At 37.7% G+C, this 24,037-nt stretch overlaps 1 protein-coding gene across 1 annotated transcript in view; it reads left to right on the plus strand.

Annotated features, from left to right (window-relative positions):
• Positions 1 to 24,037, plus strand: part of LOC131364958 (dedicator of cytokinesis protein 2) — a 115,154-nt gene that overhangs the window by 11,958 nt on the left and 79,159 nt on the right. The window contains exons 11-24 of the mRNA XM_058408462.1: positions 1,411 to 1,486; positions 1,699 to 1,775; positions 2,956 to 3,206; positions 4,524 to 4,622; positions 5,507 to 5,579; positions 6,366 to 6,469; positions 7,672 to 7,858; positions 9,093 to 9,190; positions 9,295 to 9,384; positions 9,591 to 9,691; positions 11,904 to 12,038; positions 17,806 to 17,914; positions 18,758 to 18,828; positions 21,775 to 21,881. Of these exons, the coding sequence (XP_058264445.1) occupies positions 1,411 to 1,486; positions 1,699 to 1,775; positions 2,956 to 3,206; positions 4,524 to 4,622; positions 5,507 to 5,579; positions 6,366 to 6,469; positions 7,672 to 7,858; positions 9,093 to 9,190; positions 9,295 to 9,384; positions 9,591 to 9,691; positions 11,904 to 12,038; positions 17,806 to 17,914; positions 18,758 to 18,828; positions 21,775 to 21,881 (1,578 nt within the window). The remainder of the gene's footprint in view (positions 1 to 1,410; positions 1,487 to 1,698; positions 1,776 to 2,955; positions 3,207 to 4,523; positions 4,623 to 5,506; positions 5,580 to 6,365; positions 6,470 to 7,671; positions 7,859 to 9,092; positions 9,191 to 9,294; positions 9,385 to 9,590; positions 9,692 to 11,903; positions 12,039 to 17,805; positions 17,915 to 18,757; positions 18,829 to 21,774; positions 21,882 to 24,037) is intronic.

A 24,037-nucleotide genomic window follows, 5' to 3' on the forward strand; every position in this document is an offset into this window, starting at 1 on the left:
TGACGTCATATTGAACCCTATGGATTAAGAATGGGATGTCACTTAAGTTCATATGCGAGTCAAGGCAGGTGAGCGAATACTTTTGGCAATATAGTGTACATTCACCACGTCCTGATTTGAAGACATTATGCGGCTCAAGGAAAACAGGATTTTAGATATGAAATATATTAATAATATTAACAAAAAGTTTGTAATTGTCACAGTTACTAACTATCAGGTTAAAGTGCAACACCTCTTAGTTGCACATCTGTAACTTCACAGTGTTCATTATGCCTCAGTGTGCTAGACATGAACAAGCCCACTGACTTGAGCTATCTAAAATACAGTGTACAGAAAAAAACCCACTATAAATCACCACTATTCTCTTTCAGCTTGCATTTTCATTACCTTGTCTGTGTGCTTTGTGTATTTGCTCATCTAATCTGTGTACTTTTGTTCAGCGAGCTCTCAAAAAACACAAGCTGTTCTTAGCATGCTAGTCAAAACATGAAGCCACAAAGCTCGTCATCTGTCGCAAGGTATGACTAAATGTGAAACAAAATCGGAGAGAAACCTTCACTACAGCACTTCACAACAGAAATAACGCTGATCATTCACTATCCTTCCATCAACTTATTGAGTACTCGCTGCTAGCTTCCGTGATGAGCTGGCATGCAGTGTGAATGTTTCTGAGGTGCAAGCTTCTCAGTCTGTGAGTTTGAGCAATAAATAGTGTAGTGTGAAGACCTCAGCTACTAATAGGAAGTACAACAGGCACTTGAATAAATGCTGAAGTGCGGGAGTGTGGGCACTAAGCACCAGAATTAGTAAAGACTGGGAATTTTGGGTGAAAACTGTGTAGTGTGCACTCGATTTTACTTGCTCAGCACACAACCCCACCACGCCTGTCCATTTTCTTCTTCCTCTTATTGACTCTCACTCTGACTCCTGATTTGTTCTCTCTCTCTCTCTCTCTCTCTCTCTCTCTCTGATTGCATGCCTGGCACTGTGTAGTCAGACTTTTCTCATTCTTGCTGTTGTGCTGTGATGAAATTTGATGTACCTGAACTGGCTGAAATTTCCCACCAATTCTGACCCATCGTTCCTGACACATCACTGACAGTGAATCACAGTTATAGGACTTTCAGGCTGACTCAGCTAAGGAACTCTGTATTACAGTGTCTCATGACTCATGTTTTTAATTTTTAACAGTAATACTACAGACTGTCACTTTAAAAAGTTTATAATGTGAAGTTTATAATCACATATTACATTATTCTAACTTTTAATCACTGCCCCTGGCATGTAAATGAATATATATGACACACTTTTTACTTTGTCTTTGTATAAAGTTGGAAGGGTGGTTGTTTGGCTCTCTGTAGAGTTAATGTTTGAGTATGAAGCAATCCGTCTCTGTCGTCTTTTTCACAGTGATGGACATCAGCGACATCATCAAAGGAAAGACAGAGTGTGATGAAGAAAAGCAGTACTTTATTCCTTTTCAGCCGTAAGTTATTGATTCCCGTGTTCCTCTCCCCTGCCTCATTTGAAATTTTCTCATTTCTTAGACTCTTATCATCCAAGTCGTTAATCTTTCGGTGTTCACTACCTGTCACCTATTTAACCTACTGTCATTTATCTTGAGGAGTGACTAGTCTTGTCTTTTCTTCTAAATGCCCATGTATATATAGATATATGTGTGTGTGTGTGTGTGTGCAGGGTTTTGGCTGAGAACGACTTTCTTCACACCCTCCTGACCAAAGTGACCACCTCCAGAGGGGACAGTGGAGGACAGGGTAAGACTATGATTCCTGCTTCAAAGTACATGGTGTTAAATGGTATTATTTTTCTTAGCTACAGGTTTATTACAGCACTGCATCCAACGTGCAATCCTCCAAACAGAAAAGAGAGCATAGGTCTGGATTATAATGATCTACCTTAGGGACTCACGAGCTGAGGTTTATAGCTTTCATTAACACCAGCAAGTGGAGGGCAGTGTGGGTAGAGAGAGAATCTAGAAAAGAGCAATAGTTGCATGTCAGTGATATACACTTTATATTGAATGAAATGAGATTAGTTTTTCCTTGTGGGTCTAATATGAGCCATTTGGGAGCAGATACACAAAATCTTCGATTAGGTGCAGGTGTTAGTGGTCATAATTTTTCGTACAAGTTCTGTTGTTTGAAATCGAAAAAAATCACTCTTGCTTGTTAGTAGTCTTCTGATTTTTGGATGCCGTCTGATTGTAAATGAGGTCCTGCATGCAGTTCTGCACGAATACTCACGTTCCACTCTCAATTACAAGAACGAATTAAAAACTTTCCACTTACTAAAAGTGTAGTCGATCAACCATGTTCGATGTTTGATGTCTTATTTTAGCCTTAGGTTTGCACTGGAGCTACAAGACTTCAAGTAATGGATGTTTCTCAGTCAAAATATTTATTGTAAACATAAGCATGAAAACAAATGCAGTTCAACGCCATTATTTCCTGAAATGTATAAAATTGAACAAACGCTAAAACACTGCATCTCGTACAGCTGAAATAACTGTTTAAGTACAACTGAGTGATTCCAACCCCTGGGTCACTACATAGTTTTATTCTAAACACAGACTTTGTAGTCTATATTTAACTTGGGAAGCTTAACTATGCTGTTTAAAGGAAGTTTGTGAACATGTGGATGTTTATTCATGAAAAAGATTTGGATTAAATAGACTTTAAGCACTTGTTACATCAGCCTCAGAGCGCTAGCAAAAATCTAAACAAGGCTAATAAACACTGCACATGTCTTTGCTCATTAAGTAAATCCGGGAGTAGTAGAAAATTGTGTAAATTAGATTTTTCACCAAATAATTTCTTGAAAATGAAACATCCAAGCAAGTTAAAAACGGTAGAACAGTGATCTACGAATCTATTTTTTCTTCAAACTGCTTTTATTTATACATTGCACCAATTTTAATATACACTTGTTCTGCAGGCCTGTGGGTGACAATGAAGGCTCTGGTTGGTGATATCGTTCAGATCCGTAAAGAATACCCCCACCTTGTGGACCGGAGCACTGTTGTGGCCCGCAAGTTGGGCTTTCCAGAGATCATCATGCCAGGAGACATCCGCAATGATATCTACCTCACCCTCCACTCAGGAGACTTTGACAAGTACAACAAAACTACACAGAAGAACGTAGAGGTCATCATGCTTGTGTGTGACGAGGAGGGCAAATTGGTACCGGTGAGTAGGTTTCATGTTTGACTTCAGATCTAAGGTCAAATAACCAGATGGTGTCAGCAGCTTTACTAAAACTTTCCTTTAATTCTCTGCTTCCCTGAGAACCTGTGGATGATCTCTCTCTAGCTGTGCATTTCTTGTCATTTATCTAATATCATCAGTTTTTAGATGTGTGCTGGGCTTGAAATGAAACCTGCACTATATGTAACCCTCTCAATTAACAAACCTGAGGTGTGCTATATTGTCTTGATTTGTAGGGTGACATGTAAATTGGGTTTTCTATACGGTTCATCGGTTTGAAATAACTACATGGATGACAGTAAAATAGAAAAAAAAAGAAATTCAAGTGTATTTTCATAATTATTGTTCTAATGAATCGTTGTTTTATCCAACAGCACAGTGTAATAAACTTACAAGTATTAATAAGTGCATTTAGTGATTCAACTGCATTTTATACATTGAAGATGTTCTACAGATACATACACTACCAGTCAAAAGTTTGGACACATCTTTTAATTCAATGTTTTTTGTTTAGGGATTTATTTTCTACATTCTAGAACAATACTGGAGATTTCAAAACTATGAAATAACACTCATGGACTTAAGTAATCCATATATAAGGACAACAAAAAACAGTCAGTTGTTATTTTAAGACACGAAGGTCAGGTGTTCTGGAATAGTTCTTGCAAGAACAGTATTGTCAAGTGCATTTGCAAAACCCATCAAGCACCATGATGAAACTGGCTCACATGAAGACCATCCCAGTAAAGCAAGACCAAAACTGACCTCTGCTGCAGAGGAGAAGTTCATTTAGAGTTACCAGCCTCAGAAATCACCAATTAACAGCACCTCAGATTAGAGCCGTTATGAAGGCTTTACAGAGCATCAGTAGCAGACATATCTCAATAACAACTGCTTAAACGAGATTATTGTGTATTTCGGCCTCCTTCAACATTGTTTTACAAGGTAGAGAGAAATAAACATCAGGAAAGACCATGGAATGTGTCCAAACTTTTGACTGGTAGTGTACATTTGGAGTAGTGATGTTTGGAAATGTATAAGTTTTAAATGGCTCTTAAGATTGGAAAATGACTAGCCAGAGAGAGTGGTATGTTTCAAAGTTTTACAGCTTTCAAGTTAGTTTTACAGATAAATGTTTGCACAAATGGTGAAGGGACAGTACGAGCACACGCATACACAGTGCTTTGAAAAATAGTAGAGTAGTTACATGTTGAAATTTTCTAATGTATCAAGAAAAACTGAGTTCCATTCAGAGTTTGGGAAATTGATTGGCAGTGTTTACTCTTTTTATTTTTCCAGAATGCTATCTGTTTAGGAGCAGGAGATAAACCAGTAACTGAATACAGATCCGTCATCTACTACCAGATTAAACAACCACGCTGGATGGAAACATTTAAGGTTGGACTTTTCTCCACCCATACACACACACACACACAAAAAGAAAATAGAAAATGTTTTACAGCAAAAATAGCTGCAAATTGTAAAAATAAATAAATAAAAATAAAAATAAAAATAAAAATAAAAATAAAAATAAAAATAAATAAATAAATAAATAAATAAATAAATAAATAAATAAATAAATAAATAAATATTTCTTATAATTATGAAAAATGAAACATTTTTACTTTATTTTATATTCTCAAACAAATTCCATTATATTATAAACCATTATTGATTTCAGTGTATGAATTGTAAAAAATATAAACACTTAAAATATATAAATAACAATAATAATAACTGTAATAAACATGAATATATTAATAAAGATTAAAAAAACTAACACAAATCAATTAAATAAATACATATGCCGCTGTGGCAAGTTCTGTAGCTGGATGAGGGTTGGCTACATTAAGAAAATATACGTGGATTAAAGTTTTATTGCATTATTCACACGTTAATAAAGTAATATCTAATGTTTTCCAACTTTATTCAAGCTTGAACAAGTTTTAGTGCTGTCTAAATGTTTAAGAGCACCAGTAATTATGAGCATGATTAAAAATATAATTAATTGTGCAGCCCGAATATCAGTTGTAGACGTCCTTCACAGCTAGTTGCACTGAGATCGTCATAAAATTATATCACACACTATAAAAGTTTGAGTGACATAACTTTCATGTAACAAATGACTTTGTAAATTCAATTGTTATTAAAACAAAACAAAAAAGTCGTTCCTGTATCATTTCAGTCCGCCAGACAGAGAATGAGAAAAGAGTGTGAGCAAATCAAAAATAGCCATTAGCCATATGAAAGACGTGAGAGTGAGATATTTCTGCTTCCTGTAGGTGGCGATCCCTCTGGAGGAAATGCAGAGGATTCACTTGCGCTTCATGTTTCGTCATCGCTCTTCTCAAGAGTGTGAGTGCTGCTTGCTAGCTTTTTTTTTCTCTCTCTCTCTCCTCTTCATCACAACTTCGATTTCAGTCCTGTTTTTGTCCATAGTATAATTCACCATGACATTTTCACAATACCCTATTGTGCCCAAGTTTCTACGATGGAACTGCTTTATTTCGTCTTAAATTAGCAATCTTTGAAAGAGCTTTTGCATAGTATTTTGCTCAGTGTGAAGAAGAGATAAGGTCTGCGCCATGGCATATTGTCTGTCTACATTCAGCTTAGTTCACTTTTAGTTGTTTAAGGCTTTTAACAATAGACGTGGTCATGAAGCAGTCTGATGTAGATTAGCCATAATGATCAAGCAAGATGTGGGAATAGCAAAGGAAAACTCCTTAAGCAGACATGAGGACTAAACCATGAGAGGAAGGAGACGCAAAAGAAATGATAAATCCATATGAGCTACAGCTATGAGCTTCATATTACCATATGAAGTTGTTTAAGCGTGAATGCAAACGTGTTTATTGGTAGAGGATGCATGAGCATGTTGTGAATTATGGTTTCTTGGATTCAGTCTTTATGAATATATGAGCAGAAAGCTCAAGCATTCTCTACACAATTGCCAGTTTCCTACTGTATTCTGTACAGTATGTGTGCAAGTATACCTATCATACAGGTGCACAGTGTAGCTATACAATATTTCAATATTTCATCAGTTGTATAAATGAGATAAATGTAAGTTGCTCAGGATATGGGCATCTGCCAAATGTCATAAATGTAAATTTCTTGCATTGCCTCTTTTTTCTGTAGCAAAGGATAAGAGTGAGAAAAACTTTGCCATGGCATTTGTGCGCCTGATGAAGGAGGATGGCACAGTGATGCGGGATGGACAGCATGATCTGGTGGTATTTAAGGTCAGACACATATGCACACACACACACACAGAGCTTGTCACTTTAGATAGGTATCCTCACTCAGGGCAGCAAGTCAAAAGATGTGTGCAGAATTGGAGTATTTTTACCTTCAGATGTTCAGAGCGGTTTGAGTCCTAGATATGTATTGTTTGTAGCCATCTTTCTATGTTGATCAGAATTCAGATTTTAACTGGAGATGGACAGTTAGATCTTTAATCACAGTGGGTTGCAGGGATGCTAAAATTGTTAACACGAAAAAAACTGGACATGGTAGATGTCCGGTGTGATTGCGACTTAATAATAAACAGCTTCCAGAGTCATGATACCCTAAGACCTGTGCTCCTTCCCCATGTGATGCCATGCGGAAAAAGTTTAAAGCTATTTCACACCAGTGCCCTAGGGTTTAAAAACTCTGCATTTGGGACAGAACTATATCAAAAATGTGATGTTTCATTTCTCACTCAAATGGTTCTGCAGTGCTAAGAGTATAAGAGATTTTTGTGTCAAATATCAAAAGTAATTCATGAAAAATACAATAAAAATAGGTATAATGTTTATTAATAGATCTTCAATAATACATCTAGGATGGGACACCAGTCCATCGCAAGATGCTATTTACACAAACATTCTCATCCTTAGCGCATCCTAGCCAGTTACTGAGATATTTTTGATAAGAAACTGGAGAATCCACAGATATTTGGAGAACAACACAATAACCTGAGCTCAGGATTAAACAAGGACCATGAAGCTGTGAGCATGTTAATAACTGCATTTGTTTAGGTTGTTTCTAGTAAACACTCTGGTGGGTTTTGGAGAGAGACTGCTGTCTTTCTGGACATTTAGGGGTCATGAAGGGTGCTTGTGCGAACACTTTAAATCCCCAAATGAGAACAGGAACCCAAGCAGCAGCCACACCTGATTTCACTTGATGTTAATGACTATCAGATGTGGCTCTTACTCGGATAAATTGAAAACCTGAAGCCACACCGGGTTGTTTGTAGATAAGATTCGACCTGCAGCTTTATAGACCCTGGGGACATTTGAGACAGCAGGCAGCAGAGGAGAGTTTTCACTATTCTCCTTCAAACATGTTGAGATGTGAAGCTGTGATAACAGGCGACATAAATAGAAACTGGACATGTGTGAAGATTTGCGTGCATATATCAGGTGTCTTTATTCACGTGTGCTTTCTGTTTATTCAGGGCGATAGCAAGCGCATGGAGGATGTGAGCTCATACCTGTCTTTACCCTCTGAGCGCACAAACAGTGACACCCACAAAGGGTCGACGCTGATGAGGCACAACAGCACTGCGGGCAGCCTGTCGGTCAGCTCACGAGACAGCTTCATCATTTCCACCCTCGTCTGCTCCACCAAACTCACTCAGAACGGTGTGTGTGTGTGTGTGTGTGTGAGAGAGAGAGAGAGAGAGGAGAGAGAAAGGAGGGGGGGGACTGAGTAGCAAAGAAATGCAGTCTTTGTCTCAATGTTAAATATGCACTAAATCTTTAGATTTTGTTTTAGTTCTCTAGGTCTGCACATGCATGTCCTCAACCTTGTCCGAGTTTGGCAGTCATGGGGCTTTTATCAGTAATTAATATTTCCCTTTATAGACTATGGGGTTTTATATAAAGTCACAGTTTTAATGTTCATAATGGTCCTACCAAGTGCATTTGCCAGGTAATGTTTTATACTTCACTCTTCATTAGCAATGTGTATTCAACACAAAAACACAACACAAAATCCCTAACTTATTTGCATTTACTCTGGAACGACTGACACATCTGGGGCTTATTAGCTGGAGGAATAAAATCTTCTTCTTATTGATATCATGCCTGCTGTTAACACTGCTGGATGTGAGTTTCTTAAAAAAAACAAAAAACATTCTGGTCTTTGCTATGGTTAAAATTGGTTGTTTGATGGAGGCATAGCGTTAATTTCAGTTTGCTAATGTAATTTCAACAAGCTAATGCTTATATTACTTCATTAAAACTTGTAGCCAGCTGTATAATCTTAGGCTAACTATTATACTGTACATGTTAAAGTTACAAGTTAAAGCGAGTTAATGCTTCTAAAAAGCTAGCTAAGACTGCATTTGATTATTTGTACGAACAGCTAGCTAGTTGATAAGACTATTGTGTTTAATATGAATTCCATTAATATGAATTGCCTTTAAATGCACTTTAATTTGTTTCACTGGAAATATGAACATTTATTACATCATGTTATTTTAATAGTAAGAAAAAATATGGTAAAGAATAATTAATATTTATATTTAAATATACAACATTGGAACAAATGAATTGTTAGCATAGTCAAAATGGCTGCTTGATCATTTTTGTGTACCAGTGATGCAGAATTCCTGAACACGCACACACACACACACACACACACACACACACTCTGAATAACAGCTGTTCAGGAAAAAAAAAAAACAGTTAATCATATTAACAAATCATCAATTATGCCTCCCTGCTGTGACAAGGCCCTTTAGGAAACACACAAATATCCAAATTAATAATATTGTCACCTGGAACAGATTTTTATTGTAAAGATGGAATTAGTAGAGAAAAAATGCTGATTAGAGCTGAATAAACGGCTGTGTGCATGTGTTTGTGTTGGCAGTGGGTTTGTTGGGTCTGCTCAAATGGAGGACTCGGCCCGAGCTGCTCAAAGAAAACCTACAAGACTTGAAACTCATTGATGGCGAGGAAGTCGTCAAGGTGTGTGTTAAGTGTGTTGTGTTGTGCGTATGGTTTGTGTTTATGTATATGTTGTTCAACTGACCTTTGTATAATTTATATGCTTTATATGTGTGTGAGAGTAGTTTCTGCAGGACACACTTGATGCCCTGTTTAACATCATGATGGAGCATTCTCAGACTGATGATTATGACATACTGGTATTTGATGCACTGGTGAGGAGAGCACACACACTCACACACACACACACACACACACACACATGCATCATACCATATTAATTGTTTCTGCTTCTCTTCCCATATATCTTCTGACAGTTTGAAATACCTAACCACAACTCTCTAATTTTGTCCCATCTCTCAAACTCGTACTCTCTCTCTGTTTCTCTCTCTCTCTCCCCCCCCATCATGTCACCTGTCAGATCTACATCATAGGCTTGATTGCAGACAGAAAGTTTCAGCATTTTAACACAGTGCTGGAGGCTTACATTAAACAGCATTTCAGTGCCACGCTGGCGTACAAGTAAGTTCAAAAATGGACCTCGACAAAACACACACACACACACACACACACACGCACACACACACTATGACTGGATTATTGATCTTATAAATATAGAGTATGCTGGTGTAAGCACTCTCTTCACCTTCAGCATACTTGCTCTAATGCCTGTAACATGCCCTTTTCTTTTATGCCACTTTTGTCATGATTTTATAACACTTTCTATCTTGTAGTAAGGTGTCTACATTTTAGTGATTTAACGTGTAAGATATCCTTTAAATGTGAGCACTGCTGCTTTGGGCAGCAGCAGCAGCAGCGTTGCAGTCACTGTGCATGTGTGTGTTGGAAACAGAGCTCAGTCTGTAGATAAAGATCTGTTTTAATGATCAATCTACATCCCTATCCCCACCTGATATCATTGAAGCCTAGGAAATAAAGTTCCTCTGTTAGACTTAACATGATAGAATGAGGAGCTCACAATTAAAAGCAAGTCATCTCCTTCAAATCAAGCTGAGCCACTCGAATTGGTTCAGGTAACATATAAGGATTCACTCTGGTTGGCTCTGAGTAGAGCTACATCAGACATGTCCTGCGGGAAACTATAAATCCTGCTGTAGAGATTATATCTCACAGTAGGTTTGGGAACGACCCCCAGAAAGAGCTGAAATTGTTGTTAAGAGATAGAGAAGTCTGGGCTGACCTTCTCAACCTGTTGAGACTGCTGCGAACCTCAAAGGAAAAGCAGGAGGATTATGATTAAATGAAAAGCCTGTTAAGTCCATTTAACTGTGTATTTATGTGGGTGTGTTTTGTCTCTTTGTGTGCATTTTTGTAGCTGCATGCAGTTCTGTCTTGTGGTTATAAAGGAATAAGTCAATTTCAAATCAGTTTACACAATTTATCCACTTACATCAAATAGAGTCAATAAGCCATGAGATGTTTTTTTTTTCTACAAGAGTAATGGAAGTACATCTCAGTCCAAGTTTTTTCCATAAAAAAGCCCAAATACTCATAAGCTTAGTTTAAATATCAGCTTTACGTTCCTGCTTGCAGTCTTATTTCTGAAAGACTTGATTTTGTAAAATAAATAAACAAACAAACAAATAAAGCCACTAATTTAATATTGAAATTAAATTCCAATATAAATCAACCTTCAGTCTCAGATGAACAGTGGAATTAAATGTTAGCAGGATTAACTCCGGTGATCTAAGATGGCTGCCTTTGTAATGTTACTCTATTCTATTCTATGTTTTTGTTTTTCCTTTTTTATCCCCATCTTTATAAATTATACTAAGCATGCCGTGTTTAAATCTACATGCACAAGTCTGCGCAATTATGAGAAAAGAATAAGAGACTTTTATTTATATCTAAAACAAATGTGAGACCGGATACATGTTTTTTTGTTACTACAAAAAATTTATACCAGTTGTGTGTAGGGGTTTCTTTAGTGTATCTACCATTGTAGACTTTCCTTTTCTGTTCCTATACAGAATAATGTTTAGGGAATAGAAATGTGTATTTTGTCATTTTTAATGAAATATTATGGGCGTTCAATCTGTAATATACAGTATGTTTTATCTACGTTCCATATTAAAAAATCCACCTAAAATCTGATAGTAGTGCGCCAGACACAGTGTGTGTTTTTTTCCCCATTTTGTTTGGCGTGGACAGGAGATGAGTGATGTCCCGGTGCCAGCCCACATTCTCGGCTTTCAGACCCAAATACCACTGAGGAATAGCAATGAACTCATCCAAATGTGGCCACCACAACACAGCACACAACTGAACCGTGATAAAGCCATATCTCAGGCATAAAATTAAACAGAAAATACAGCTGGGAAAATAAGTAACTATTGCCCCACAATTCAAATGTCACAGAAGCTTTAGAGGTGGTGAGTTTCATTTGGACTGCCTTTGTCCCAAATTCCAAATGCCATGAAAAACATTAACGTGAAGTGCAGTCTTGCTTGCCCGTTGTTTCATCAAGACTTCACACAGAAAATAACACAGAACTTTAATTTAAATATAATTAACAGCAGTTGGAACAGGGAAATTCAGCGGCACTGGGCTTTAAACTTATTCATCAAACCAGTAGCCCACTACAGTGTCATTAATGACATACACAAATCTGAACAGAAAAGGGAAAATTATGCACACATGCATACTAAGGCTGTTGTTGTAAAATGAAACATTTTTCATTGTTGGGTTGTGTTTCTTTCCGTCTCTTCTACAGGAAGTTGATGTCAGTGTTGAAGACGTATTTGGACGTGTCCAGTCGGGGAGAAGCGTGCGAGCCCATTCTCCGCACACTGAAAGCTCTCGAGTACATCTTCAAGTTCATCGTACGCTCCCGCATGCTGTATTCCCAGTGAGTGTGTCTGTGTGTTATCAAAGCCTTGCATGTGTTTATAAGCACCATTACTTTCAGAGGCTCTCATTTTCTGATATCCATCACCAAAATATCCAGTATCTCAGCAAGCAGTTCACTCTTGGGAACTTGAGTGTAACAGGTGGGCTTTTAGTAGTGCTGTGGTGTGATGTAAACGTTGTGTTACATACACACACACTCAACACAAAAATAGTAAGTGGTTAAAGTTTATCTGTGCTTCTCAGTTGAATGCTTTCGTGTGTGTGTGTGTGTGTGTGTGTACATGTGTGTGTTTGAATAGATTTCCATAGTTCCACTTTAAAGAAGCTGACTGCTGCATTAATGTGCCTGATAACTATTGATGGCTCGACACTAGCTAAGTACACTCTAATTATAAGAGTTGTGTTGTGGTGCACGTGTTTCTGATTGTGTGTGAGGCCATACGAGCGATAATGAAGAAGCCAGAATCTGAATTAGCATTTGCGATAGACTGAAGTGACAAAAGCCAGAAGAGAAAAGATGGATTCATTGTGTGGCTGGGTGCACACAACAGCATATGAGAACTAGAAAGACTATTAATTAGAGAGTGAGATGTGATATAGAGAGATTACTGGGAATGCATCCAAGAGCAACACAGTGGTTTACCCCACCATTTCTCTTTTTCTGTGCCAATTATTCGGAGTGTCTCTCTGAATGTTGCTTGGAAGGTCCACTTTTTTTCTTTTCTTTTTTTTGAACAGCTGGACTTATGAGATCTGTACATTTGTGTGCACTGCTAATGATAATTCATTTAATAGGCTGATTTATTTTGCAATCTTCACATTTTCCTCTCAATATAAAAATGTGCATAATGCAGTCAAAGGGTACAGATATAAATCAGTGCCTTAGAACTAATTGCTAACTAGAAATTGTTCCAAGAAAAGTTCAGAGAAGTAATTTTAGAAAATATATTAATAGCTACCTAAAAATTATACTTTGAAACAAGAGCACAGCTTATTGTTTTTGTCTGTATGAAGCATTTCATTTTCTCCCAAGTGAATTTTCCAGTCTCCTCTCATTGTCCAGCAAAATGCCAGCAGATGGATGCTGATTTGTCTGGGTGTAAATACGTGTGTGTGTGTGCATGGTGTCTTATGATGGACATCCCATCCAGGCAGTACTTCTACTTTACAGCCAGTGTTTCTGTGATGGGTTCAGATCCACTGCGATGCTGAGAAGAATTGTCATCTAATCATTCAGCTTCTCAGTTTGCTCATGTTTAAACCCTCCCAGGTTTTTTTGTTTTTGTTGTTATTTGGTTGTTGTGTTTGCCACACTGATTAGTTTATTTGCCTTGGCATTTGCGTGGTCTTTTATTATTGCTGATGTTTCTTTGTTTTTCAGCTTTAAAACGACACCCACAGTAATTCAAAAGCATTATCTCACACCAGCTAATCGAGTCTGCATAACCTGATAAATGTCACCAGCTAAATCAAACAGGAAGCTTATTTCAGGGGTATAGATCTTTATTGAACCCTTAAACTTGTTGGATCCATTAGAGGGACTGGATTTACAGTTTGACAGCTCCGGTTTTATAATCTGACTTAAAATGCAAATCATAACATGACATATTGCAGTACTACAATATCATCAATTTCATAATAATGATGATGGTATTAAAGTTTCAGTAAGATATATTTATTCATAAAAAGTAAAGTTTTTAATCAAAAAGAAGTATTGAGCATTGTTTTTTAGCCATATCTGGGTGTGTATCTGTTTACTGGTCTAAATATCTGGTAAGACGTGACCAAAACCGGAATGGGTTTTCTTTTATCTCAAGGAAATCGGACCAGTTCTCTAAAAAAAGAACGAATAGAAATAAGAAGATGTAATAGAATGTAATGTGCAGTATGTTTACATGTTACATACTAGACTAGACTACTGTGCTCAGGACTATTTCCTAATCTTGTTCGCAGTATTGATGGAATGATATTTTCTAATGGATTCACTTGGCTCTTTTTCCCAAACTAATCATCTTGCTACAGTATAATTTCGTATTTATGAACACGGCCTTTGTGTGCCCTATGAGCTGCCTGTCTGACTGCTCGCTCACTTCCACATGAAAGTAAAAAATCTTCTACACTACTTTCCAGTGTATCCATTTCTAATATATTTTCTGTTCAAGCTATATAATGCAGTCATATTTGGTTACATCCCTAATTCACATGTTGCCATTAAAGCAAAGTGCTGTTTTCCAGAATAAAGATTTTAGACTACACTTGACTACATTGACTTTGCACAAAAAAGAAATATCTAGTCCTTGCTTTAACCTTATTGTGATATCAATGTAGGGAACTCATAAATGCACTGATATTGTGTCTATATTATTGGCTTTCACACACACTGTACATATCCTCCGGGCTTAATGTGTCCCAGAAACACATATGTCAGGCTTAGGACTGTGTTAGGCAGTGACTTCTTTTTCATTTCTTTCCTCCATAGATTAAGGTATACAGCTGGGAATAAATTAGAAAACTGCTGATCATTAATAATTTAAAAATGTCTCACTTGTAAGTACGACTTGAAATGGTGATCTTGCGTAACGTTTTGGTCAGGAGCTCATTTTTGACGTTCCAGCAGCACAGCAAGGCGTCATAAAAATGAGTAAACACACATTTAAAATTCTTAAATAGTTAAATTCTTAAATAATTCCTTTGCCGAGTTATTTTTCTTTATTTACTTGTAGTGCTACACTGTCTCCCACATCTCTCTCTATTACACTCAGAGTGTGTACAGTGCTATCTGTCTCTGTAATAGCCCGTGTGCTTCAGCTGCCTGTACAAGGACAGTTAAGGGTTTGTGACTGACGGCTCTGCAGTCTGTAAAGATCTTCTAATGCTTTTTCATTTTATATGGGCCACCGGGATTAACACTGCTGCAGTGTGTGTGTGTGTGTGTGTGTGTGTGTGCAAGTGTGAGTACAAGAGAAAGCTCAGTCTCACTAACCACAAGCCTTTCGGTTGTTTGTCCTGTTGCATTTGATGGTGTTTGTGCTAGCACTACTGCTCATTCTTTTATTGCATCCCTCAACATTTCATGTGTGAATATGTGTGTGTGTGGTCTCTTGTAGAAAAAGAGAGTGTGTGCATGTCCAGGGATTTACATAATATATTGTGATCTGGTATTCAGTATATCTATAGCGGTGCTTGTGAATTTATGCCGCTTTTTTCATCACAGCCATGGATAATTTAAAAGAATAAGGTCACAGGATTGAAGCTGAATTATTATATATTTTTTTTAAGTTTGTTCAGAGAAAGATCTGTGACTGCTTGTTTTATTTTTCCCTTTTATCTTTCAAGTAACATGGATTTGTACATAAAATATTGTGCACATTTAATATGTATGCAAACCTCATTCCAGTCAGTTGCATAAATTAAGTCATCATGGAGGTTATTTATGGAGGTTGTTAATTTATTTTTAACAGTTTACTAGCGCCACTACTAAACTGCATATCCTAAAATACATATTTTAGGCAGTGAGTGGTAGTCTTATACTAGTATAACGACTACCGCTAATAATAATTATAACAATAATGTACAAGGCAACTCAACATCTGAATCATTTTTAACCAAACAATGCTCAGTACAGAAACTTACTCGAGTTAATATTAATATAATACTGGGAAAAGGTTAGGTCAACCCTTGTGTTTTGTGTTTGTGCGTGGCCAGACACACATTTCTAGTAATGAGCAAATGTGCCCACAAAAGATTAGGAATATCTGACAGGTTTGACTGTCCCAGTTGTTTTTAATATGAAGCCCAAAATTAGCTTTTGGTTAGGCCTGGTTTAGAGTATGCTTCACGTGTAGGCATAATGTTCATTAGCTACAGTAATAATTATACCAACAGACCCCAATACACTGAGTTAAAATAACCTAATAGTGTGAAAGTGCTAGATCAGGTGGGCTGTTTTCACCCTAACATGTTTTAATGTGTGTAAGGATGTCCCTTTTGCCATTGTTTCTTTCTCTTTGTTCTTCAGAAGAGTTAATGATGCTAACCTTTGCATAATAAAAAGAATATATGGACAATTTGCAAACTAAATAGGTTGATAAATAGCATGGTCATACGGTCAGTAATAACTCATTTAACATCTGATAAATCTGGTGTCATTCCTGCAAAAACGCGACTTAAACATTCCTCAAGCACTGCAGGTGCAAATGCTTTTTTCCTGTCCTGATTTTTTATTTATTTTTTTGCCACCACCCTGATTTTATTCATGTTCTGTCTGACGTATACAGTGTGCATTCTGTTTCCATATTTTTGGAGTAGTGATGTAGAGAGTTATGTCCTGTGTTATGTCCCAGTAGTGTGTGTAGAGGGTCAGAGGCACTGTAAACACTGCTGTTCCTCGAGAGTAATTATAAATACTGAGGATGGTCTGATAATAACATGTCAGTAGTCACGTCTCCCTGGCAGAAAGCATGAGTAATACTGTGTGTGTGTGTGTGTGTGTGTGTGTCTGTCAGGTCTAGTCATGGAACCTCCCTGATTTTACACCACATAATTATGAGCCTCCTCTATGAGCTGAGTCAGGTGTGTAAGGACAGAAAGTTCTGTGTGAGGGCTGCAGGATCAGGAGTGAAGAGAACTGATGTTGCACTTAACAGAAAATATATTAAAGTGAAGAAAGAGTGAGAAAGAGACAAATGACATCGGAAATAGGGAAGAGAAAGAGAGCCTGGATGGCGAGACACAATTAGAGAGAAGTGGCTGAATAGGGGCAGGATGGTATAAAGAGAGAGAAAATGGAGGATTGAGACGTCTTTGGCGCAGTCTCTTAAATCAGACAGCTTTGATTGAAGTGTCAGTCAGGCTAGAGCTCTTAGTGCAGTACTGTGAAGAGATTTCTCTGCCTTACATCCATTAAACCAACACAAGCAAGGGATTTGACACGTGTGCTATCCGGTAGACCTTTTCCAGTGCAGGTTATGAAGCCGGTCCCTAAACGTTCAACACCTTTTACTGCTGAAGAGCCAACTATTACCGAATAATTCAATTTGGCTACAGTACTCAAACACTTCTGGTCTGTAACCATTAGTGCTTTTAAACATGGACTCCTGAAATTGTGATTTCGACAACATATGCTCACTGTTCAAGTGCTTAAATTCATAATGACAGGGTTGCTAAGCAACTGCCAAAATAGACAGCGAGCGTTCACTAGCTAATGACTCGGGCTAATGATTTAGATAGCTACAGGGCCTTTTGTCAAAACATGTTAAAGCAGAATGATACAGAATTAAAACAAATCTGTCGCTAATAACAACATTCCCTCAGATGTGTTTGTTAATGACTAAGAAATCGTCTGTGTGACGTCCTACACTGAGAAACATTTCACAAGTTGGTAGAAACCTGGCTGAATGCTGAAACTTCCAGAGTCGTATGCTCTTCGTTTTGAATTCTTTTCATTGTTTGAATGTAGCACAAGAGCCAGTTATGTTAAAGACACCATCATTTCATCCCTATGAAACTACCATTTACAGAATGTGAGCAGTGAGTTTGGAAGATTGCTGTGGAAAAAAAGGGTTTTGTTTGATTTCATATGAATGCGTTGGTGATATAAAGGTATAAAGGTATGGTGATGTAAGGTTCTAGCCCTGCCCATAAGCCAAATGTAAACCTTAATGTTGGTATCTGTGACTGTGTCCAAACCTTTGCATAACTGATTGTATTTAATGCTAATTTACTCACTTTCTCTAATCTCTCTCTCTCTCTCTCTCTCTCTCTAGGCTTTATGAAGGGAAGGAGCAAGCTGAGTTTGAAGATTCTCTAAAAGGCCTATTTGAATCCATCAACAGGCTGATGAAGAGTGATTACAACACCACCCTACTGCAGCAGGTGTGTGTGTGTGTGTGCAGACAGACGTATTTTGTCTTCTGGCGGTGACCAAATGTCCCCAACAAAGGAATGTTAGCTTTTATTTTAAAAAAAGGCTTTTGGTAGCTGAGTTTTAGGCCTAGTTTAGAATTAGGGTTAGATTTAGGTGTAGGCATAGAGGAGATAGTTATCCACCATCCACCACGTCATCCATCCATCCATCCATCCATCCATCCAACACAATGCATTCATCTATTCTCCAAAACCATCTGTCCTATACAGGAAAACTGGAGCCTATTTTGGGGAACGCTGGGTGTAACACCGTTCTAACCCATTGTAGAGCACAATTGCACAGGAAGGACATGCATACTCCAGCAGCTGTGATATAGGGTGAACGTGCTAACCACTAAGCCACTGTGCACCACTGAAAGTAACCCAATACATGGGAAAGTGCTAGATACAGTGTTCATTCTACTTCAACATATGTAGGTTCTTGTGAAGATAGTAGGACGTGTGTGCTTGATAGAAAGAGACGGAGGAAGATCGATTGTATGTGTAAATGTGTGTGGGGGGTGTGTTTATGTGTAAGTTGCCTTCCTTTTAGAATTTTTTTCCTTCTAATGAATTCAGCACTTGTGCTCAGCCACTTGTATCATCTCATCACACTTGGTTCCGGACAGACACTTTAGCTTCAACAGGCCTGGCAGCCTGACAAAAAGTGAGACGTTCACAACAGGTGATTTCGGTGTGCATTAACCAGCCAGGTTTGACGCTTTCAGCTACTGTGAACAGCAGTCACATGTAAATTAACACAGCTCTAAATAAAAAGTGTGTATTTGTGTGTGTGTGTTTGTGTGTGTGTAGGTGGCAGCTCTGAAGTACTTGCCTGCTGTGCTGCAAGATATTGAGACTGTTTTCGATGCAAAGCTGCTCAGGTGAGGCTGTCACCCTTTATAATAGTAAAGGAAACGTAGAAATAGAAAGGTGGAGAGGTTTACATTCAAGGCATTCAGCAAACACAGCAGTATGTACAGTCGACTATTTGCTCAAATAAAGTCATCTCAAATACTTACCAGACAATGGATACCATTCCAACATAATGAATGTGTTTAATTTTTGATAAAATTACAGCTTCTCTCGGGTCCTTTAGTGGCCATATGGGAAAATGTTTTATCTCAGCCACTATCTGGGAAGCTTTCTTTGGCGAATGCACCATGAATGCTAATTTGCCTGAAGATGAGAGGTAGCAGCCTGCATTGCGGAGAGAAAATTGCTTCTTTGTGACATTGTTCAAGTCTGTTTTAAATAACGTGAAATTCTCGGCATGAGAAACTTCTTGTTCACCATTTCATCCAAGTTTATTAAAGATGAGGGAAAAAAATGGAAGGTATAATGCTGAGACATTCTTATGTAAATAAATTCACAATTACAGAATGCATGTGGAGTTACAGCAGGAGGACGTAATGACATGAGCACGAAACTCTTAAAGATGTTTTTATAAGCTGGGAGAGAAACATCTTTATGCCAAAATAAAATTAGGAAATCACTATTGGGTTATTCTGCAAGAGGCAGGCATGAAGAAAGAGGAAAAAAAGCTTTGACTGGGAAAGGAACAAACGATCAAAGAGCAGTGTTCACACGTTCTCACGTCCTCTCGTATTAAAGTCAAGATTCATGCTAGAATGCAAGAAAGATGTCCACGTTTTCAGAAACAATGTGTCTTCAAGGACATACTCCAATCTACTGACAGGTCCTGTGTTACATCCCAGCTGTATGTACAGTATTTGATATAAGTCTGTGAGGTTTGCAGCATATGTAAAGCGTTTGAACCAAAATGTCCAGCATGTATTTATTAACAGAGACGAAGAAAGGATGAGGTAGTGTTTTATTCTTCAGATGTTTTATTAATGTCACGGAGGAAATTCTAGCAAGATTCTTCAATGTGAAAGAATTAAAGGTTAAATGCAGGGCTATTTGTTATCTGACACCACTGAAGCAGTTGTGGGTTAAGGGCTAATGGCGGTAGTCTGACAGTTTTGCAATTTAACCTTACTACTTTCCAGTTACAGCATATAGTATTTCTGAGGGTAATTGCTTTTCTGTACAGGAACTTAAGCCAAGAAAATTATATAAAAAAAACAGGAATGTCATTGTTAATACACTATTAGCTACAATGACAAAGTAAGTACCACATGCATTCAATTATTATTATTATTATTATTATTACACAACATAAGACAAATAATCAACAATCACTAATAATCAATAGTTACATTAACCAGTCTTCATTCCACCAAAAAGTAACCTTAAGCACACAATGACCTAAATATGTGACCTTACTGAGTCTGAATAACAATTTTAATACTTACACAAGGAGAGCAGACAAAAGTAAGCTATCAATGTTTCATAAGAGTCTACAATTTATGTTTTGTCATGGATTAAATAAACATTAAGACATTCAAATGTATTTAGTTAACCTTTAAACACATATCAAGTAATTCATGCTAACTGTGTATCTTTGATAACATTGCCTATTGCACATTATTAGTCAAATCTATCAGTTATCTATTAGTTATTCTTACCTAAAACAAAAAGTTAAGGGAAAATTAATTAAAAATGTGACCCAGAAACTAGCTGATAAAATTCAGCCAAGACGATTAAACCCAGGATTTAAATTCCTGCAATTTTAGCCCTGAAGCTTTAGCCCCAGAACCGAAGCCATAAAACTCAAACCCAGGTATAAATTTATCTTGTACAGGAACCTCGGAGCAGGAATGTAATCCCAGAAACATAATCCTATGAATCCAACCCAAGAATTTAAGTCTAGGAACCTAAGCCCTGAACCAGTTCAGTCATTCATTTTGCTGAAAAAATAGATCACCACCATGATGAATATCTGCACGTGATACAAGCTCTAATTCTAATTAGCTAAGATGAGGACCAGAACCAGATGCCCTAGGTCCTGCATTAGCAAATGCATTAGCAAATGTTTGTGTGGTAGCAATTATCAAGAGAAATGGAATAAAAAAGCTGTTTGGCCTTTGACACCAGACAACACATGCATATAAATGATTAATCCCTCACCTGATTGCTCTCACAAAACACTTGCACACCTATGTACTTAGAAATTTTTAGTTTACCATTCAACACATACACACACACTTGAGCTCAATCAATGCAATGATTTTTTAATCAGTGCCATTGTCGCCTAATTAAAAGTGCGTTGGCCAGCGTTGCTTCACAAGGGACAATGAGGCTGTGTGCTAAAGCGCTGACATTTGGTTAGCCCACTTAGCTTGTTTTTGGCAGTACACAAAGTCATCGTCTGGCTGGAGAACATATGCAAGCTTTCCAGAACACTTTATTTATTTATTTTTATTAAGTGATAGTGCTCTCGGTTTGATGAACATATTTCTGCAGGTATTATTAATGAGTGTTTGCAGCAAAGGGAGATTTCATTGTGTTTGCACATGTTTAGTTGCTCTGTTGTCACCACACACAAACACAGACCAATTATATCCTTAGTCACACAATCAATAATGTGCAATCACGAGTGTTCCTTTAGGCCTAGGGAGACAGTGTGCAGGACTTGCTCTCTGACTGATGATCGATGTGTGGCACATCGATACGTGCCTGGAGAACACGGCTAAAATGTCTCCCAGTGTTTGTTTTCTTGTTTAGCCCCGATTTTGGATGTTTGAGGAGAAAAGTCTTCAGCTTTACCTTGTGTTATGTATTACTATTTGGTTATTAAAGCTTTTAAAGGCTGGTGGTACAGATCAATGTCCTATCCACTGCAATTTACTGAACCAAACACAAAGGTTACACTCCGAGTAGTACCCATTACCCTCCTCCATTTCTTTCTCTGTTTCCCTCCACAGTAAGTTGCTGTATGATTTCTACACCTGTATTCCCCCGGAAAAGTTGCAGAAGCATAAGGTGGCCTCCATGACCGAGATTGTCAGCAGCCGCCTTTTCAGGAGGAAGGGTAAGCGGCTACACACATCCATCTAATCAAGCCTTCTCCTCCTCCTCATTTTCTCCACCACCTTTTCTTCTGTCATTGCCTTGGCTGACCCCATTAACCTTTCATTTTCTCCTTGATCCTTTCTTTCCATCTTTTTTTCCCTCTCATTTTCTACCGCGCCTCTTTAGTATGACCTCCAATCTACTGTATGCTCAATTTGACTATTTTCATGCCATCTTTCTTTCATCATATTTGCAATGTGTTATCTCTCTTCCTTTCCTCTTTGAGCCGAACCATTACGCGTGGGTAAACAGTAGCCCCTGGCCCGGTCCTGTCCAATAGCCTGTTAAATAGATGCTAATGGGTGATGAATGGTGTGTGCGTGAGTTTTAATAAAGCGCGTGATGACTCTGGTTGTGAAACATCCGCCAGGGATTAATAATGGAGACGTTGGGCACACAGCCACGAGTGTTTGCCTGTGTGTATTTGCTTCACACTCCATGATTGACACCACTGGAGATCCCAAGGTGAGTGTGATCGGTACTCTGTTTGGCAGGCCACACTTCTCTTTAATGAAGAGAAAGTCCTCATTAGAGCTCTTTAATGAAGCTAAAGACCCTGCACCCTACAGCAGATGAAAGACAGCAGACGGTGCAGTTCATCCTGGAATCCAGTGTTCACAGTTAATCAGGGCTGTATGTGTTCATGTCAGTGATGTTGTTTTAAGCAACTGCTGCTGCCAATATGGAGCTCACAGATTACAAGAGTGTCTTCCATTTCGTATTACTTAGAGCTTAGCTTATAGATTTACTAATGGCAAAATCTAGGAATTAAATGAAAGCATTAAACCAGTTCTCAATAGGAAGTGTTAGGCTAATTGTTGTGTGTGTGTGAACATAGACACAGGTTTATATCAGCTGTTATTTAGCGAGAGTTGTCTGCCGAGCATAACAACTACACGAAAAAAAGGAATATGTGGTCAGTCAGATTTAAGAAAAACTATCACATATAGAATATGTTAAACAAAAATGTTATTTTACACATTAAAATGTGAGTTTGTAGCTAAACCTAATTTAAATAAGTTTCTCAATTATTCGATTGAATGATGTAGATTGAGCCTACTTCAGTTAGTATTTAAAGTAAATCGGTTACATTGGGAAATCCTGTGAGGAGGTTGGCAATGATGGGACTACACATTTAAGTGGGATTGAGCCTCAGCTCAGGTTTGAGCCTGATGTATGATTTTATTCAGGGCTTTGAAATTACATGCTCAACTCATGTTAGACTACAAAAGCTAGCTGTGTTAATGCTACTCAGTTCAATCACGTGGAACTGGTTTACATAAGTAAAATTAAGTATGATTTTTGTTTCAGTATAGCTAGTGTTAGCTGCAGTTAATTTACAGTTATTAATTATAATTGAATGCAAAACTACACAAACAATTCCATTTTTAATTGCCACATCTAGATTTTAATGAAAGAGATCAAATATGCACAATATGCACAAAAACGAGCAAGCAAGCAAATTTATTAAGTTAAGTTTATTTTTATTTTTAGTCAGCTACAGAATCTCATACAAGATTTTGACTATGTACTGCATCAGCTATATTTGTTCCAAATGACAATAAAGCTTGACTTGACTTGTTAACAATAGCTTCTACATAGCCAACATTATCTTCTAACTAGCTAAAACGAGCTTCTAAATGTAGCTAACACTAGCTTCTAACTAGCTAGCAATAGCTTCTAAATACTGAACACTAACTTCTAAGTAGCTAACATTAGCAGGCTAACATGAGACAACAATAGGATGAAAGGTTTTTGGTGCACTCAACAGCTAATGATTGTTGGCTGGCTAATATGAGGAAACTGTACTTCTTGTGCAATAATAAAACTATTTTGAGGCTCAGTATGGTGCTCAGACTGAAAAACACTGCTTTGGAGTGAACATGTCTGCTCCAGGTGCTTTATAATGACCTGATACTGTAGAGAAGACATCTGAGATTTCTTTTTAAAAAAGGCCCACGTCTACCTGTGGTATAGAGTCAGATCTTTCTCTGCAGAGATGTTGGCGCTCGGCAATGAAGTTGCCTGTGATTAATAGCCTGCTTGAAAATCGTCATTTCAGATCTTCTCCACTTTGTGCTGTGGAGTTTTCCGGATTTTGGCTTTTCCTGTTTT

Source organism: Hemibagrus wyckioides, linkage group LG14, assembly GCF_019097595.1.
Source record: "Hemibagrus wyckioides isolate EC202008001 linkage group LG14, SWU_Hwy_1.0, whole genome shotgun sequence".
NCBI classification, from domain to species: Eukaryota; Metazoa; Chordata; class Actinopteri; order Siluriformes; family Bagridae; genus Hemibagrus; species Hemibagrus wyckioides.